This window comes from Triticum aestivum, chromosome 2B (assembly GCF_018294505.1).
Source record: "Triticum aestivum cultivar Chinese Spring chromosome 2B, IWGSC CS RefSeq v2.1, whole genome shotgun sequence".
NCBI classification, from domain to species: domain Eukaryota; kingdom Viridiplantae; phylum Streptophyta; class Magnoliopsida; order Poales; family Poaceae; genus Triticum; species Triticum aestivum.
Window position 1 is genome coordinate 355,732,257 of NC_057798.1, and position 18,127 is coordinate 355,750,383.

General features: G+C 48.8%; 1 protein-coding gene across 1 annotated transcript in view; it reads right to left on the reverse strand.

The window, feature by feature from the left end:
* LOC123044927 (calcium-dependent lipid-binding protein) overlaps window positions 1-18,127 on the reverse strand; it is a 52,577-nt gene that overhangs the window by 18,112 nt on the left and 16,338 nt on the right. The window contains exon 9 of the mRNA XM_044467806.1: window positions 9,497-9,722. Within this exon, the coding sequence (XP_044323741.1) occupies window positions 9,497-9,722 (226 nt within the window). The remainder of the gene's footprint in view (window positions 1-9,496; window positions 9,723-18,127) is intronic.

Genomic DNA, 18,127 nt, shown 5'->3' on the forward strand with positions numbered 1-18,127 from the left:
AGGGCTCCGCCGTCCGCACCCGCGCCGTCCTCCGCCGCCGCCGCGCCGGATCCGGCCGGGCCAGCCCCTCCCCGTGCCTCCCCGGCCACCTCCGGCCCCGTCTTCGGCGAGCTACTCCGGCGCCTCGAAGTCCGTGTCCTCAGCCCCCAGATCCAGATCCAAAACAAGGTTGACTTTCCCCTTCCCCGAATTCCAGTAAGTCCCCGACATTTTGACATTTCATGCCTTGTTCATCATGTCGTATCTCTGCATCCGTAGCTCCGTTTTGTGCGTGTAATATGTCAAATTGTTCGTCTCAACGAGTACTTCATTTTATTCCATTGCATCATGTTCATTTGAGCTCATCTTGATGCCTGAATCATCGTTGCAAGAGTGCTTCATGATGTTTTCTGCTGTCTGTTAACAGAACGAGCTCTTTTGTCATTTTTGCCATGATTGATGTGTGCATCTTATGAGGTTGATGTCTACATGTGTTTTGAACTATGTCATGTCTTCTTTATAGAGGTGCTTACCATGTATTTTTGTGATCAATGTGGTGACTAGCACAAGCATGCAAAGTAGGCTTCGTGATGTTGCTGATTTTAGTCCCTGTTCTGTTGTTATTTTGATGCCATGTAAACTTGATGCTACAGAGAGATCCATGCATATTTTGAGATACTTCAGTAAGAATATTTTGAACATATGGTTATTTTCTATCCATTCATGCCCCTGTTGGCAATTATGGAGTAGTCTAGCATGTCATTTTAGTGCTCTACTTTTGCTTTAAATGTTTCCTGGCAGATTGTTTACATGTTATTCAATTTTGCCAAGGTTGTTGTAGTTGATCCTTGCATGCTATGAACTTGTTCTTGCCTTGGTTTGTTTCATAAACACGTCTTCTTGCTGATGCTATGCTTATCTTGTCATGCAATGACTTATGGTGAGTGAATCGAGCTTGTTAAATAGGGTACTTGATGTTGCTGTTTTGCTAGGCTCAATCTGTTATTTCGTGATGCTATATAAACATGTTGCTACTAGTCATTCTATGCATAATCTGGAGATGATCACTAAATATGTTTTGTTTTACATGTCATGCTTTATCCATCCATGCCCCTGGTTGCATTTATAGCTTCCTGTAGCTTGTTCATATCTTGCTCCAAAGTTGCTAAATAATGTTGCTGTCAGCCTGTTAACATTAAGTTCAGTTGTTGCCATGTGTTTTGCTAGTGATCCATGTACCCTATGAACTTGCTCTTGCCATGCTTAGCTTCACAAACATGCCTTCTTACTGTTGGTTGCCTTGCCATGCCATGTTTTGCTCTGTGGTGAGTGGTACAAGCTCATCTACATACCTTCATAATTCTGTTTCTGCCATGATTGAATCTGTATTATAACTTGCTATGTTTACATGGGTGCCATCATATTTTCTGATCCTTTTTGGCTTATGATCACTAAGGCACTTTTGATCTATGCTTTGAGTAGAACCATGCCATGTCTTGTTTTGCTATTATAAGTTCCTGTAACATGTTGTTTGATAGCTCTAAACATTGCAACCTGATGTTATTTTCTGCAAAGTCTGAAATTGTTATAACTTGCAATCTTACCATATGTGTTTGAGCATGTTCTAGTGATTTCTGGAGATAGCTCAGTGTTCATGTTTTGTTATGCTTTACCTGTAAATCATGCCCATGCCTTTTGTTTTCTTGTTGAGGTCCTGTAGCATGTTGTTTTGATGCTTGCAATATGCCTAGTTGCTGTTTTGGACAGATTGTCCTTTAAACTTGTATAGTGTGCATGTGTTGAACCGTTGCTCCGTTTTGAGTGTGCTCTATATAAAATTTGCTTATAGTTGCATGTAGTTTCATATTATCATGTTGCATCCTTGTTTTGGTGTGTTTGCTTGATGTTTGGGTGCATTTTGCATCAATGTCATGTTTAACTTGTGTTGCTCATATCTTCTAGGCCGTAGCTCCGAACTAAATGAACTTTATATGTAACTTGACTAGAATCTCGTGTAGATCATCTTGGTGCATCTTAACTTGCTGTTTAACAACTTGAACATAAGGTTTATTCAGATCTGGACCAATTTCGAAATATGCATATGACAATTTACCGGAATTGTTATATGTTGTTCCCGGCCTCATTTAAACTTGCTTTGATGTGTTGCTTTGGTTTGCATCATCTCTTGCCATGAGTAGCTTCATGTAGTTTTGTCATGCATCATGCTTGTTGTGCATCATGCCTTGTTCATGTGTGGTGTGTTTACCATGTTGTGTGCTTCTTTTTGATAGTTCCTGTTTCGTTGCGATCGTGAGGATTCGTTCGTCTACGCTTGGTTCGGCTTCATCCGTCCGTCTTCTTCATGGACTCGTTCTTCTTCCTTGCGGGATTTCAGGCAAGATGACCGCTACCCTGGATCTCACTACTATCATTGATATGCTAGTTGCTTCGTTCTATCGCTATGCTGCGTTACCTATCTTTTGCTCATCAAGCCTCCCATATTTGGCCATGCTACCGCTTTGCTCAGCCCTCTTATAGTGTTGCTAGTTGCAGGTGAAGTTGAAGATTGCTCCATGGCGGACAGGATTTTGGTTGGGATATCACAATATCTCTTATATTATTAATGCATCTATATACTTGGTAAAGGGTGGAAGACTTGGCCTTTTGCCTGGTGTTTTGTTCCACTCTTGCCGCCCTAGTTTCCGTCATACCAGTGTTATGTTCCAGGATTTTGCGTTCCTTACGCGATCGGGTGATTTATGGGACCCCCTTGACAGTTCGCTTTGAATAAAACTCCTCCAGCAAGGCCCAACATTGGTTTTACCATTTGCCTCACCACCACATATATCTTTCCCTTGGGTCGGCCAACCCGAGGGTCATCTTTATTTTAGCCCCCCCGGGCCAACGCTTGTCTAAGTGTTGGTCCAAACCGAGCGATGTCCGGCGCCCCCTGGGCAACCAGGGTCTATGCCAACCCGACGTCTGGCTCTTCTGGTGTGCCCTGAGAACGAGATATGTGCAGCTCCTATCGGGATTTGTCGGCACAGCGGGAGGCTTTGCTGGTCTTGTTTTACCATTGTCAAAATGTCTTGTAAACCGGGATTCCGAGTCTGATCGGGTCTTCCTGGAAGAAGGTATATCCTTCGTTGATCGCGGGAGCTTATCATGGGCTAAGTTGGGACACCCCTGCAGGGTATAATCTTTCGAAAGCCGTGCCTGCGGTTATAGGCAGATGGGAATTTGTTAATGTCCGATTGTAGATAACTTGACGCCAGATCCGAATTAAAACGCATCAACCGTGTGTGTAGCCATGATGGTCCCTTCTCGGCGGAGTCCGGGAAGTGAACACGGTTTCTGGGTTATGTTTGACGTAAGTAGGAGTTCAAGATCACTTCTTGATCATTGCTAGTTTCACGACCGTTCCGCTTGTTCTCTTCTCGCTCTTATTTGCGTATGTTAGCCACCATATATGCTTAGTCGCTGCTGCAACCTCACCACTTTACCCCTTCCTTTCCCTTTAAGCTTTGCTAGTCTTGATACCCATGGTAATGGGATTGCTGAGTCCTCGTGGCTCACAGATTACTACAACAACAGTTGCAGGTACAGGTTATGCGATGATCTTGACGCGAGAGCGATGTTTGCTTGTGTTGGAGTTCTTCTTCTGCTTCTTCTTCGATCAGGGGATAGGTTCCAGGTCGGCAGCCTGGGCTAGCAGGGTGGATGTCGTTGAGTTTCTGTTTGTGTTTCATCCGTAGCCGGATGATGCTCTTATGTATTGTGATGTTGTATTCGAGTGGCATTGTATGCCTTATGTTTGTATCCCCATCTATTATGTAATGTTGATGTAATGATATCCACCTTGCAAAAGCGTTTCAATATGCGGGTCTACCCTTGATGGGACCTTCGAGTTCCTTTTGGATAGGGTCGCATATTGGGCGTGACACTCTGGCCATTGGTTTGAGCATTGTACGTCGTTGAGTACAGGAGCTTTGTGATGGCGGCGGTGAGGTGCTCGCCACATGACACTCATGAACACCTTGTCATGATCAGAGACGATGGAGTGTGGTATTCCATGGAGCTTGATGATCGAATCCCGGAAGGCCTGAGCCACTTGCGCCGCGTTGAAGGGGTGGCACAGTGGCACAAAGTGGGCGAACTTGGTGAGCCGGTCGACGATGACCATGATTGTGTCGTAGCCCTCCGACTTGGGCAGACCATCGATGAAGTCCTTGGTCAGATCATGCCATGGCTCGATCAGAATTGGCAACGACTAAAGCTTCCCCGCCGGGTGACGATGCTCATGCTTGGCCTGCTAGCAGACGAGGCACCGACGAACAAAGTCCCCGACCGCACGCTTGAGGCCAGGCCAGGCGAAGAGTTTGCGCACCTATTGGTAGGTCGCCGCGATCCCGGAGTGGCCTCCCACGACACTGTCATAAAGCGCCGAAATGAGCTTGGTTGGAGAGCTGTTTTGGCGCCGATCCAGAGCCGGTCACCTTGGTGAATGATTCCTTGACGCAACACGCAGCCTTGGTCGCCAGGGCTTTGGATCGCCAGCTGGGCGAGGAGCTCTTTGTGTGTCGCGTCTGTTTCATAGGAGTTGTCTACCTCCTATAGCCATTGTGGTTGGCAGATGGAGAGCGCGTTGAGTGCGAGCTAGTGCCCCATGTGCGGAGCGCATTGGCTGCCCCATTGTCCGTGCCCTTCTTTTACCGGAGTGTGAACTGAAGGCCGACAAGTTTTGACATTACCTTGCGCTGGAGCTTCGTGCCCAACTGTTGGTCGCCCAGGGCACACGTGCTCTTGTGTTGGTGACATTTTCAAATGGCCCGTGCTAGAGATAGGCTCGCCATTTGTTCACGGCGAGAAATTCGTTTTCGTAGGTCGATAGCTTCTGGTTCCTGATGCCCAATGCCTTGCTCATGTAAGCCACAGGGTGACCGTCCTGCATGAGCACCGCGCCCATGCCCGTGTCACAGGCGTCCATCTCGATGGCAAACGGCTGGGAGAAGTCCAACAAAGGGAGCATGGGCGTCCGAGCCGTGGCTTGCTTAAGGAGATCAAACGTCTCTTGGGTTCGCTCGTCCCAATTGAGCCCTTCTTGGCCAGGAGGTGAGTAAGGACACCATAGCTGGGGACGAATTTCCGGTAGTACCCGGTGAGCCCAAGTAAACCCGAAGCTCCATGGCGGTGGTTGGTGTTGAAGTGCATATGTGGATTGCCTAGCCCTTTCCATCAGTTCGGGCTTTTGGTTGTGTTGGCTAGTGTATGAAGCTTAACATGGTATCAGAGCCTAAGGCTATGTTTGATAGCAAAGTACTAGAAAAACCAAAGTATTGAAAACCACAGTATTTTTGCCAATAGGTACAAGATACCACAGTTTTCACATACCAAAGTATTTTAAAGTATTGAGAATACTGTGACCCGTTTGGCAAGTGCTTATGTGCACCAACGTAAATTAGCTAACTAGCATATGAAGCAGTTGCAGTGTGCATGTTGCTAGCTAGCTAGCTAGACGCACTGAATGGACATGCATAACAACCAGCTGCATGCACTGAATTACCATGCACAAAGCTAGCTTACAGGAAAAGAAGGCACTTGAACACGAAGCATAGCTGCCGGCGACTAAACGTGGGCTCGCTCTCCAAGTTCAAGGGTGCCTCGTTCCTCTTAGCTGGCACTGTGCAATAGGAGGGGTAACAAAGCGGCCACAAAGGCAGGTGCCAGCGGCCAGCGCGGAGAGGTGGAGGACAAATATCAACATCTCACGCTCTTCTCTCCTTTGACGTCTCTTGGTTTGTCCCTGACGGAGACGATGTCCAGAAACAACATGGTGGCTGCAGCTTAGAGGGAGGAAGAAGATAAACCATGCGGTCTTTCTTACTTTCTTCCGCATGCTCTGTTTTTAAAAAAGAGGTCGAGGGTCCTTTTTTTAAAACAGAGAAAATATCGTGGTTTTGTAAATACTGTAGTTTTAATACCACAGTTTTCAGTCATAGCCAAACAGTTCATAGTAATTAAAACTAAGGTATTTCGAGAAACTGCAGTATTCTTGAAATACTCCAAAAATACTTTGTTATCAAACAGGGCCTAAGGTCTTGAGTTAAAATCCTGGCTTCCGCAATTTAACCAAAATTTGGGTTCCCCCTTTGTGTCCACATATAGGCCTCTTGAGCCATACCTCTCTGTCTATCCACGTGTTGACTTTTCGCGTCACACGTGAGAGAGGGTGTTGAAGTGTATATGTGGATTGCCTTAGCCCTTTCCATTAGTTTGGGTTGTTGGTTGCGTTGACTAGTGCATGAAGCTTCAGTTGGTATGGGCCAGGCATGCATTGCACTGGTCTTGCTGGCGACTCCATCCTTGGAGATCACATGGCCCAAGTAGTCGATGCTCCGCTATGCAAAAGAGCACTTGGAGGCCTTGACGTACAGTTCCTACTGCAGAGAATGGAGAGCACCATGCTAAAGTATTGCTCATGCTCCTGCAGGTCAGTGTTGAAAGACGAGGATGTCGTCGAGAAATATGATGACAAACTTATGGATAAACTTGGCAAAAAAGGTCAATGCTGAAGATGAGGATGTTGTCGAGAAATATGATGACAATCTTACGGAAAAACTTGGTGAAGATGGTGTTCATGAAGCGATGGAACGTTGCCGACGCGTTGGTGAGGCCGAAAGGCATCACCCTAAAGTGGAAATGGCCATGATGGGTTTTGAAAGCCATCCTCTCCTCGTCCTCGGCACGCATGCGAATTTGGTGGTAGCCCGCACGAAGGGGTCTACCTAGGAAACATAAGATGCACCCGCAAGCTCGTCGTGGAGTTCGTCGATGACTAGAAGAGGAAATTTGTTCTTGACGGTGATCTTGTTGAGGTGGCGAAAGTCGATGCAGAATCTCCAACTACCGTCTTTCTTCTTGACCAGCAGAACAGGAGCAGCATACGGGCTCATACTGTGCATGATCACACCAGACTGGAGCAAGTCTTGAACTTGCTTCTTGATCTCTTCCTTTTGAGCAGGCGAGTATCGATAGGGTCCAGTGTTGATTGGGGGCGTGCCTGGCTCGAGGTTGATCCCGTGATCATGCTGGCGTCGTAGTGGCAGTCCAGATGGCTCGACAAACACATCTTCAAAGTCCTCGAGTAGCTTCTGAATGATCGTCGGCACAGGCTTAGCGACGTCCGCGTTAGGTGGAGCGACAGTCACCACTGCCACGATCCATATGTCATTCGCCGCTTCCATGCGATGCAACTCATAGGCGTCAAGCTCCGAGATGAGTGGGAGATTGGTTGTCTGGACGCCATGTAACTAAACCATGTTTCCCTCGGCAACGAACACGATAGTCTCCTCGAGCCAGTGACAATTCATGGGGCGCTGCTCAGAACGCAGACCACGTGAGACGTGAGCCCCCGATGTGTTTACCGAAATGCTTGGAGCCACATCGCGGCCAAGCCATCCATGTACAACGCCGCGATGGTGACCCAGTTGTGTGGCGGCACCTAGTAGAGCTCAAAGTAGGAGACGCATCGCTCGAGCCAGATGCGCGTGCATTGGCATCAAACCACGAAAAGTCATGCTTCAGCGGTTTGGTGAAGTGGGGCGCTGGGTCATGGTCTTGGTGCAGCGTCGGGAGCAGTGGCGGCTCGCGGTTGACGAGGCACGCAAAACGTAGTTGTGCTGCCCTGCCGGTATAGAGCGGCGATGCGTGAGCCGTGGCTGGTGGTGTAACCATCGGATCGGTGATGGTTGTGGCACCGGGTGGGTGATATGGCACCCGCAGTTGCTGCTGCTACAGAATTGATGGTGGGAGTGGACTTGCGCACCTCGTTGACATCCACTTGGGTGAGGTTGATCTGTTTGGCGAGATTTTTGAGCTCGTGAGAAAACTGCTTGTTGTAAGCGAGCTGAGCCTCGACGCGTTGGTCAGCGGTGGTTTGATTCGCGTCGAGGGACGGATGACGGTTTCGAGCAGCATCTTCAACAGGTCAGTGGTTTCCACCATGGCCGAGAAGACGTGGCAGCTCTGAGCGAACAGTTTGGATGGCGGAGTTGTCGTCTCGTTCCGAACCAGATCGAATCCCATGCAGGATTTCAAGCGATTCACCGAGATGAACCGCACTTAACACGGTGGATGTTACCGACTGGTCAAGACAATTTGAGAGCGGCGGCGGCGATCAGAGGTAGAAGAAAAAAATTTGGAAGGCTATGTAATGCCTGATGGATTGGGGATCGAGAGGAGGGGACTAGGTGAGAAGAGAGAGGGAGCAAGTGAGGAAGCACGAGAGGGTGAGAGCGAGTAGCCGCAACTTTCTTATTGGTAAAACCTTAACTGTGGTCTCACGCACACTTAAGTAGCTACATGCCCTTGGGCCCTCGCTGGATTACATGGCCCATGGCCCAACTCGTGCGCTGCACTAGCCAATGAGTCCAATGTAGGTTCAGTTTTAGATACCTGAACTACAGATGTAGCAGGACGCTCCCCGGTGGCCTGCACTGCGATGGTGATGGTTCAATCCCTTCATCTTGGATGCACAACAGGCTCGTCCACCTGCGCCTCCCACCTCATCACCCTCAAAGCCTGTGCCCCAAGGCAACTAATGTTGTTGCGGGGGGCACGCGTGGAGGTCAAATGGTAAGGCAGCGCATGCAGCCAACAGCCTGAGCTCGCCGGAAAGGCTGCTACTCGTTCAACAAGCTTGTGGTGCTCAATGAGAATGGCAGAAGCGGAGAGATTACGCGTGTGGTTGTGTGCCATGTGCCATGGCTTCGCGTCCGACTACTCAGTCCTCACTCGTGTTCCTCCAAGGTTTGCTGGAGCTCATCTATATTGTTCACTCAGAAATCTATTTGTCATTGACGCCATGCATGTGTATAACTGTGTATCATATTAAATATTGATCTAAGCCTAATTCAAAGCATATGAAAAAGGTAGGTGTGTCAAATAAATTTCTCCTAGAGGATTAATAACAACTCTGGAATAAGCGGGTGTGGCATATGATGACATATGAGACATGACACTCATTGCTGCTATACAACGCTCAACTTGCCATTATAATGTGTAAATCCAATTCAGTTCTCTGTGTAAAATAATTAACTTGGTACCAAGAGAGTTGAGGTGTGTGTAAAATCATAATATAGTTTGTACCATATCTGGCGAAGCAGCATAACTAAGTTAACCGTGATGGCAAATAAACTAATAATTGTCAATGTTATTACTGACCAAGTTGCCCTTCATGTAAGTCTTAAAAACACTCAATATTTGGGTGTAAAAAAATTGCATTAATATTATTTTGTTGCCCGTAGCAAAGCACAGGCATTTAGCTAGTGAATATCTTAATCGTGTTGCACTTGAGAGGGGCCTTGTTGTGCCAAATAGCATCAGCCAAGCTACATCGCGTTGCATCCGCGAAATACATATTGTAAACAGATTTGGTTGAGAACGACCCATTATTTTCCCGGGAAATACAATGCAGTCGCATCTTCAAAGGATGAGGGGAGGGACAACGTAGAATTACCTCAAAAATGACAGATTGGGTTTCCTTGTCTTCAACAATCAGTTCAAATGTTTCATTCCATTCAGGATTTAGGTTGTCATCTATGACTTTTGTTTTGACCTTGAACATGGGACGCACATACAGGGTCACGTAGGGATCAGATTTACCAATCAACTCCTTATTCTTCAGAGATGTTGCTTTTACTACAGTAACAGAAAGTTTTCCCTCAGGTTTAAGCTCCAGCTCACTGCAGAGAAAATAAGTACAACAGTGGAAAATCAAAGAGTTAAAACTCAGTAAATGCCAACAGGATCTTAGACGTATACTACCTCCGTTCCTAAATATTTGTCTTTCTAGAGATTTCAACAAGTGACTACATACGGAGCAAAATGAGTGAATCTACACTCTAAAATATGTCTATATACATCCGTATGTGGTAGTCCATTTGAAATCTCTAAAAAGACAAATATTTAGGAACGGAGGGAGTACAAGGAAAGCTTCAAAAGAAATATGCACAAAGGAGAACAATCAGAAATCCTTATAAGCTAGTCAAAGAAATCAAACCAAGAAATTATGTACTTGTGTCGAAATGTGTGTGCATAAAATGTTTTGCCGTATGAAATACATGTTGGATTGCGCAAAGAATATCTAGAGATGAAGAACAGCAAAGGCATTGCTGGGCCCCAGGCAGCCCAGGCCATAAGCAGTCAGTCCGGGGTGTCCACAATTCCTGGCTACGCCGTTGAAGAACAGTACTAATGTCTATTACAGGGGGGTGCATTTGAATGAGAACGCCAGATGAAATGATGGTCCGAAATAAAATTTTAAGAACTTCATGGCTGTTGCCCAATCAAACTTACTGGATGGTAGCATGCTAAAATATGGCCACACACACTGGATCGACTGAATAACAAATTCAGACTACTTCTTTCCCATTAACAAATTATTATAACTTGCTTGGATAGTTATATCTCCTTTTTAATGTAGTCCTACTTCCGCTAATAACATTTTTCCGATAAAGAGTTCTCTATTAATATAGAGAAGACACCAATTACACCCGGCCTCTACAACAACATGATATCAAGAGCAAGGACATGCAAGCGCCACCGTTGCATGATATCAAGACATTGAGGATGCACACAGCCAAATTATTACAAAAAAGAGGGGGGGGGGGATGAGCAATGGTGATCCACGACAAGCAGCAACACCGACCATCCCTTGACAACACATAGACTATGAGAATAGTTCTCACAAAAGGAACGGTTCCTTCCGGTAAGGGAACAACATGCAAGCGCCGCCGTTGCCGAATCCAACCATTTAAGGCCAGATAATGGGTTTTCACCTTGAAGATCAAGTCTGATCAAACTCTAAACAATGCCTTCAACAAGGGAACGGCGGAGAAACACTGCAAATGCCAGGTACAAGCAATTATTGCCTGTTTGGCTACCAGCACCACTTTCTCGTCTCCGGTGAGCCTGGCTGAGTTGGCCTGGCGGTGAATACAGGGTAAAAACCATGTTGTGCAGATTGTTTGGTTACCTGCATCCTCCTCAGCCAGGCTGAGAAGAAATACACAAGATTGTTTGGTCACAAGCATTTTCTCCTCAGATGCAACACGCTGCTGTTTGGTTATGCACGCACAGATGATTAATCTCACCTCTTATCCACGTGGTGAACTTACCTAGAGCAGAAACGGGGTGCTGAAGAAAGAAAAGAAGGCCAGAAGGTGGCAGCCCTCGGATGCTCATCCAACGTTCATGAAACGGACTGGGCGCGAATCATTTTTCAGCCCACTGACGCCCAGGTGTGACACGGATGCACAGTCAGTAGGGAGATATAGATCTACCCATCTACGACCATCGAAACAGAAAACGTACAACAGGAAAGTCGTGTGAAATTTCAAACAGTCGACCGGGTGCAAAGATTTTGCCAAAATTCATTGGTTTTCATAACATGCCCACATGAACACGATTGTGTGGTATAATAGGATAGATCTACTCGTCTACGATCATCAAAACATAAAACATGCTACACGAAAGTCGTGTGTAACAGCAAGATGAAGCTAGTGGTCAAAGGGAATTTCAAACGGTCGACCGGATGCGAACATTTTGCCAAAATTTGTCTAAAAACCTCCAAACACTAGCATGAAATTCAAGATATACAGTCCTTGAAATTAGGAACTGATCGTCTGAATGGAACTACAACGTCGATGTGCATCTTTTTCGCGTAGAGCTTATTTCGAATCGAAGCACCATTGTGCAGATCAGAAGGTATCATGTCAAGGTGATTAGGGAGGTGAGTGAAACAAAAACACGTGCGTTTGCACTTACAGGCTAGCACGGCCAGAGCCACCACGTGCGCTCGAGCTGCATCGCTCGGGCCTGGCTCACTGGCAGAGCAGATCGACTAGGTGCAATGTCCACTTCTTTGGTTCAGTTGATGTCATACATCTCAGGCAATTCTCAATGCACTGATTTATTCGTTCAGTTTGGAGGCATCTGAAGCGCAAACTGTTTGGTTTTCTCCTGTTCAATAGCCAAACGCTTGCAAAGTTCTTCAGTGAGAGGCCTAGTGCTGGTGTCCTGCTTCGGCTCTTCGGTTAATGTTTGAGGAGCTTCAGTCGCTGGAGCCTTCTGATTTTGACCCGGTGGCACTGAAGGGGAGGCTCGATTCGGTACAAAACTCTTGAGCACATCGGCGATCGGCCATAGTTGCCAACTGTTGATTCAGGACAAAGATGGCGGCATGGACATCCTTGCGCAGATCCTCCATATCACCTTTAAGTTCGGTCGTGTCTTCTCGATTTTGCAACACATCGCCGTTCATAGCAAGCAAATCAGGTATGTCACCTTCATCCACCCACGTCTTCGCGCGCCCCATCCTGATCCCGGAGTGTCAGAGGCATTTTACAACCAGTTGCAGAAACCCGATCTGAAGTTCTGGACCCTTCCGGCGCCGATGAATCTCGCCGCCGCTGTGCAACACCACCCGCTGTAGGACCAGGGATTTTAGCACCAAAACGATGTGTTCCGGCAACCAATCCTGCACCACGAGCTGTTGCCGAATGGGTCTACCGCCGCCCGCACCCCTACCAACCCCGTCGCCACGACGCCATACCCCACCGCCGCAAGAGAGGGTGCGGACGGTGGGAAATTACTTGCCTCACGCAGAACACTACGCCACCAAGGAGCGACCAGGCTCATGATACCAATTGTCACGCCCCATAACCAGATCGAGGTCGACTTGGGGGAAAGCTAGGGTTTGTAACTTGAGCACGAGAGTATAAGCATCAAATGGTATATGCTATATTAGCTGTAAAGTGTTTGGTAGAAAGAATTCTCAGAAATGGCATACGGTTACAAAGGAGAGGGCTGGCTTAAGTAGCTCAGCTGGCATGGGAGGAAAGTAAATAGTGACGACAAGGTGAAACGATACAGTAAAGGTAAATAACGATTCGGTAGATGCGAGCAGGGCGTGTCGTGGATCTAAGTCTGACAGTAGAGTGGGGGGTAAGTATGGAGAGGCAAGGTCCTAGCTATGGAGAGGTTGTAAACACAAGAGATGTACGAGTTCAGGCCCTTCTCGGAGGAAGTAAAAGCCCTACGTCTCGGAGCCCGGAGGCGGTCGAGTGGATTATGTGTATATGGATTACAAGGGTGCCGAACCCTTCTGCCTGTGGAGGGGGGTGGCTTATATAGAGTGCGCCAGGACCCCAGCCAACCCACGTAATGAAGGGTTTAAGGTACATTAAGTCCGAGGCGTTACTGGTAACGCCCCACATAAAGTGCCTTTACTATCATAAAGTCTACTTAATTACAGACCGTTGCAGTGCAGAGTGCCTCTTGACCTTCTGGTGGTCGAGTGAGTCTTCGTGGTCGAGTCCTTCAAGTCAGTCGAGTGAGTCCCTCGTAGGTCGACTGGAAGGTGATCTCTTCTAAGGGTGTCCTTGGGCAGGGTACTTAGATCAGGTCTGTGACCCTACCCTAGGTACATGACTCCATCATTAGCCCCCGAATGGATTGAGGCTTGAGTGATGAAGGAGTTGATGCTGTTTCCGATTAGCCTTCGCATACTGGTCGTGCGTTGTTTTGAACCAAAAAATCTCTTTGTTGATAGTGAGCAACTTTTCTTCAGTCGACTCGATCCATTCTTTTCCTTCGTCGAGTGATCTTTTGGACTTCGCCGATTTCCGAGCGACGGATCGCAGGAAATCCCGCGTCTGGCAGACCGATCTGCCGTTCGCGGATTCCGCGGGATACGAAATTTGGGGAAGCGCGCGAAGCGGGGCGGACCGCGGCGCTCGGATGGGACAGGGCATAGACGCCTCGATCCCCGCGCCGCTTTTTTCGCCACGTATCACGTCCGCGCAACTGTTTCAGGATATGATTAGATCGACCGGGCCCACCTGTCATCCACTCGGAAGGGATCTTATAAATGCGCCCGGCGAGGGTTTTTTGAGCAGTGCCTCAGCATTCTCTCTCTGCTCCCTTCGTCTCCGCCCAACGCGCTCGCTCTCGCCTCCGCACAACTTCTCCTCGCGCGTCTCGCCGGCAGCCATGGTCAAGGAGAAGACGGCGGCGCTGGAACGCGCGAAGAAGGCGTCGGCGACGGAGAAGGCGAAGGGGAGATCCACCAGTCGCGGCGGGTCTTCGTCTAGATCTCGCCTGCCGAAAGGCTGGGTCCAGGGAGATTGGATCCAATCGACCATCACGGAGAAGGATCTCCTCGACATGGCCAACGAGGGCCTGATCCCCATGGAGCTGCAAGGCTTCCGGGGAAAGAGTGGCAGCCCCAGCCGGAAGAGGGTGAGTGCGTGCTTCTGGCTACCCATGTCGACCGCGGATTTTCTTTGCCGCCGAGCGTTTTCTTCCGTGGTTTCTTGAACTTCTTTGGAGCGCAACTCCACCACTTCACCCCGAATTCTATCGCCTATCTTGCCGCGTTTGTGTCCATGTGTGAGAGTTTTCTGGGTTGTCGACCGCATTGGGGCTTGTTCAAGCACATATTCACGTGTCGCTCTCAGACCGTGAAGAAGGCGAGCCCAGGCGACGAAAAACCCGAGTTGTCCAAATGTGTGGGGGTCTGGGGATCCAGGTGAGGAACAAGAGCACCTTCCCAGCCATGACATTTCCCGAGTCAGTCAGAGGCTGGCAGTCGACCTGGTTCTACTGCCAGGATCAGCCGACGCCGGGGCAGTCGAGTGGACTCCCTCAGTTCACCATGGGCCGAGTGAACAAGCCCTCCTCTCTGAAGGTGATTCCGGAGGAGAAAGCTGACGTGAAGATGCTGATGGAGCGTGTAGTTCAGTTGGTTCGGGAGGGAGTGACGGGTATGGATCTCCTGGAGGTTTTTCTTAGGCGTCGTATCCAGCCTCTTCAGTTCCGGAGCCATTGCATGTGGTTGTACTGCGGGACTGAGGATGTGACTCGGGTCAATCCAGAAGCAGTCGACGATGCCACTCTGGAAAGGTGGATGGCCGCTGTTACTGGGAACAAGGATAACCCTCGCGGAGCCAGAAGGATTCCTCCACTCGACTGCCACAGTGATCCAAACAAGGTATGTCTGCTCCACTTCCCATTGTATTCTCGTCACATTTATTTCTGTTTTCTCTGCCGATCGGTCGACTGATCTTTGTCTTGATGTCTATCAGGCCCTCACTGAGCTGTACTCGATGCCCAATGGAGCACAGGCTCCGACCGAGGAGGGAGAAGCGAGCGGGGGCGAGAGCCAGGAGGAGGAGTGGGACTCGGACGCCGCTGAGGATGATGATGATGATGATGACGATGATGATGATGACGATGAGGACGAGGAAGAGGAGGAGGAGGAGGTCGCACCACCGCGCTCGGAAAGGCGGTCGAAGCTTGTCCATGACCCTGCGACTGAACGTGGCAAGGGGGTTGCGACTGTTACACAGTCGACCAAGCGCCCTCGGACCACCTCTCCGGCGCCGACTGAAAAGGCGTCGAAGCAGCCCAGGGCGGCCCCGTCAAAGCCGACCAAGCTCCTGCCGAAGATGAAGGTGTCCATCCCCACCATATCAGGGTAATCATGCTGCTTAAGTCTTCTTGTTTTGTGCGAACTTTATCTCTGGTTGGCGCTGGAGTTAGTCGACTGATTCTTTGGAGTTGCAGTGCTGCTACTTCTGAGACCTCAGCCCGGGCTGACGACCATGAGATGGAGGACGCAGCAACCTCAAAACCTGGTACTATACTCTTAACACCGTTTCTAGTCGACTGACTCATGATCTCTAACTCTGATTCTTTTCTGTAGCTCCATCCAATGTTGTTATCACTCTCCCTGATGATGATGAAGATGAGGAACCGCTGAAGCACAGAAGGAGTAGGAAAACGTCTGCCGGCAGGGTGCCCCAGGATGTGACGGTGCCTGAGACTCTGGTCGCGGAGGAAGAGAACACCACTCGACACACTGTGTCCTTCGCAGATCCACTGACGAGTGCTCTGCAGCCCTCCCTCTTCACGACGCACCACGTCCCAGAGGACCAAGCTGGCGCCGCGAAGGAGGCGATACGCCAGGCAGGGATCATGATGGAGCAGTTGAAGACCATCCGGGATGCGAGCCAGGCAGCTTACGACGCCAGTTCCGCCCTTCAAAGCAATGTTCAGGTCAGTCGACCACCACTTGTTCTGTTAGGATATGCTATCAAAAACTTTTCTTTCCAGAATTTATAGTAATCACCCACTGGGTGTGTCGATTGCACCCGCTGGGTGTAGTCCCCAAGGCTAAGGTCGACTGCTGGCAGTCGGCCTTAGGCTTTATAAGTTCAGTCTTTCCGTCATTCGACTATGGCGAATGGATTTCGCAAACCGGTGGGGGCACGCTGAGTGCACCCACTGGGTGTAGTCCCCGAGACTGTGGTCGACTGCTTGCAGTCGATTACAGTCTTAAAGAATACATCTTGTTTTTTTTTGAGGTCGACTGGTCGACTCTGTCTTCAATAGGATTAGTGGGGGCACGCTGAGTGCACCCACTGGGTGTAGTCCCCGAGACTACGGTCGAATGCTTGTGTTCGGCTGTAGTCTTAGAAACGCATGATTTTTCCTTTTCCACTCGGAAGTGAATTATCTTTGACATTTAGTCGATTGATTCTTCGCAGAGATCCTGTGACCTTGCGGCTCGCTACACTGAGCTGGAAAACAAGCACATTCAGCTCGAGCTGGATTTGAAGCTGGCTCAGGAGAATCTGACGAAGGCAAAGGAGGAGACCAAAGGTATGTTTGGTGAGACCTCGACGACTGCTTTTTCCCTTTATTTGTTTCAAAATCTGATCTTGCTGTAACTTGCAGGTAAGGTGAAGGAGGCCCAACAGAAAAAAGACCTTGAACTAGCTGAGAAGATCAAGCTTGCTGACGAGAAGTTAGCTTCAGTCACCAAGCTTGAACAAGAAAATACCAATCTGAAAGCTGCTCTTGGGAAGAAAAATGATCTGGAGGCCTTCCTGAGTGGTCTTGCCAAGAAGCTGTTCCTTATGCTTGAAGGTAAACCTTTATGCTCAACAATCATTTTCAACTGTGATTTTTCCATTCGACCATTGCCTTGACTCGGTGATCGCCCTTGCAGAATTTTGTCAAGACTTTGAAGAAGAGACTAGCCGGCTGGAACCAAACCTTGACCCCGTCAATTCTCCGGTGAACGACGAAGTTGCCATGAATGTTTTCCGACTGGAGTCCCGTGTTGCAGCTGTCGTGGACTATCTTGCAAGGCTGAAGGTCGCCACATCTCGCATCGACTCAACGCTCTGGCCCAGGGAGACACTCCAGCACGACCTCGAGTCGCTGATGGCTCGCTTGAACACGGTCCCTGGTCGAGTGCAGGAGTGGAAAAAGTCCTCGGCTCGGTGCGGTGCAGATGTTGCTCTGTGTCTGGCCCGAGTCCACTGCAAAGATGCGCGAGAAGACAAGCTGGCGGCCCTCCGGGTGGCCAACACCAAGAAACACGACTTCAGGTCCTTTATGGAAACTTTCATTGCTGCTGCCACTCGGATCGCAGATGGAATTGATCTTGATGAGTTTGTTGCACCTTCCAGCCCTCCACAGGAGGGGTAAAAAACTTCTTTTAAGCTCGACGCTTTAAATTTGCCTCGGTATGCCGAGTGGAGTTGTAACCGATAAACCTTAACAGGCTTAGCGCCTGAGCACTTTCGGTTCCTTTAGGTATCGTTCCGAACTTGAATTTGATGTTTGAATATGATTGCTTTTGGCTTGAAATGTCTTTTGCAGGTTCAAAGCAAGACGCTCACTGCAGTCGACTTATTCCTTAATCCACTTAGGCGAGCACTGGGCTGCAACTAAGCCTCCGAGTGAGAGGTTTGCTCTTCACTCGGTAGGATTTTTATATCTTAGGCGAGCACTGGGCTGCAGCTAAGCCCTCGAGTGAGAGGTTTGCTCTTCACTCGGTAGGATTTTTATATCTTAGGCGAGCACTGGGCTGCAGCTAAGCCCCGAGTGAGAGGTTTGCTCTTCACTCGGTAGGATTTTTATATCTTAGGCGAGCACTGGGCTGCAGCTAAGCCCCGAGTGAGAGGTTTGCTCTTCACTCGGTAGGATTTTTATATCTTAGGCGAGCACTGGGCTGCAGCTAAGCCCCCGAGTGAGAGGTTTGCTCTTCACTCGGTAGGATTTTTATATCTTAGGC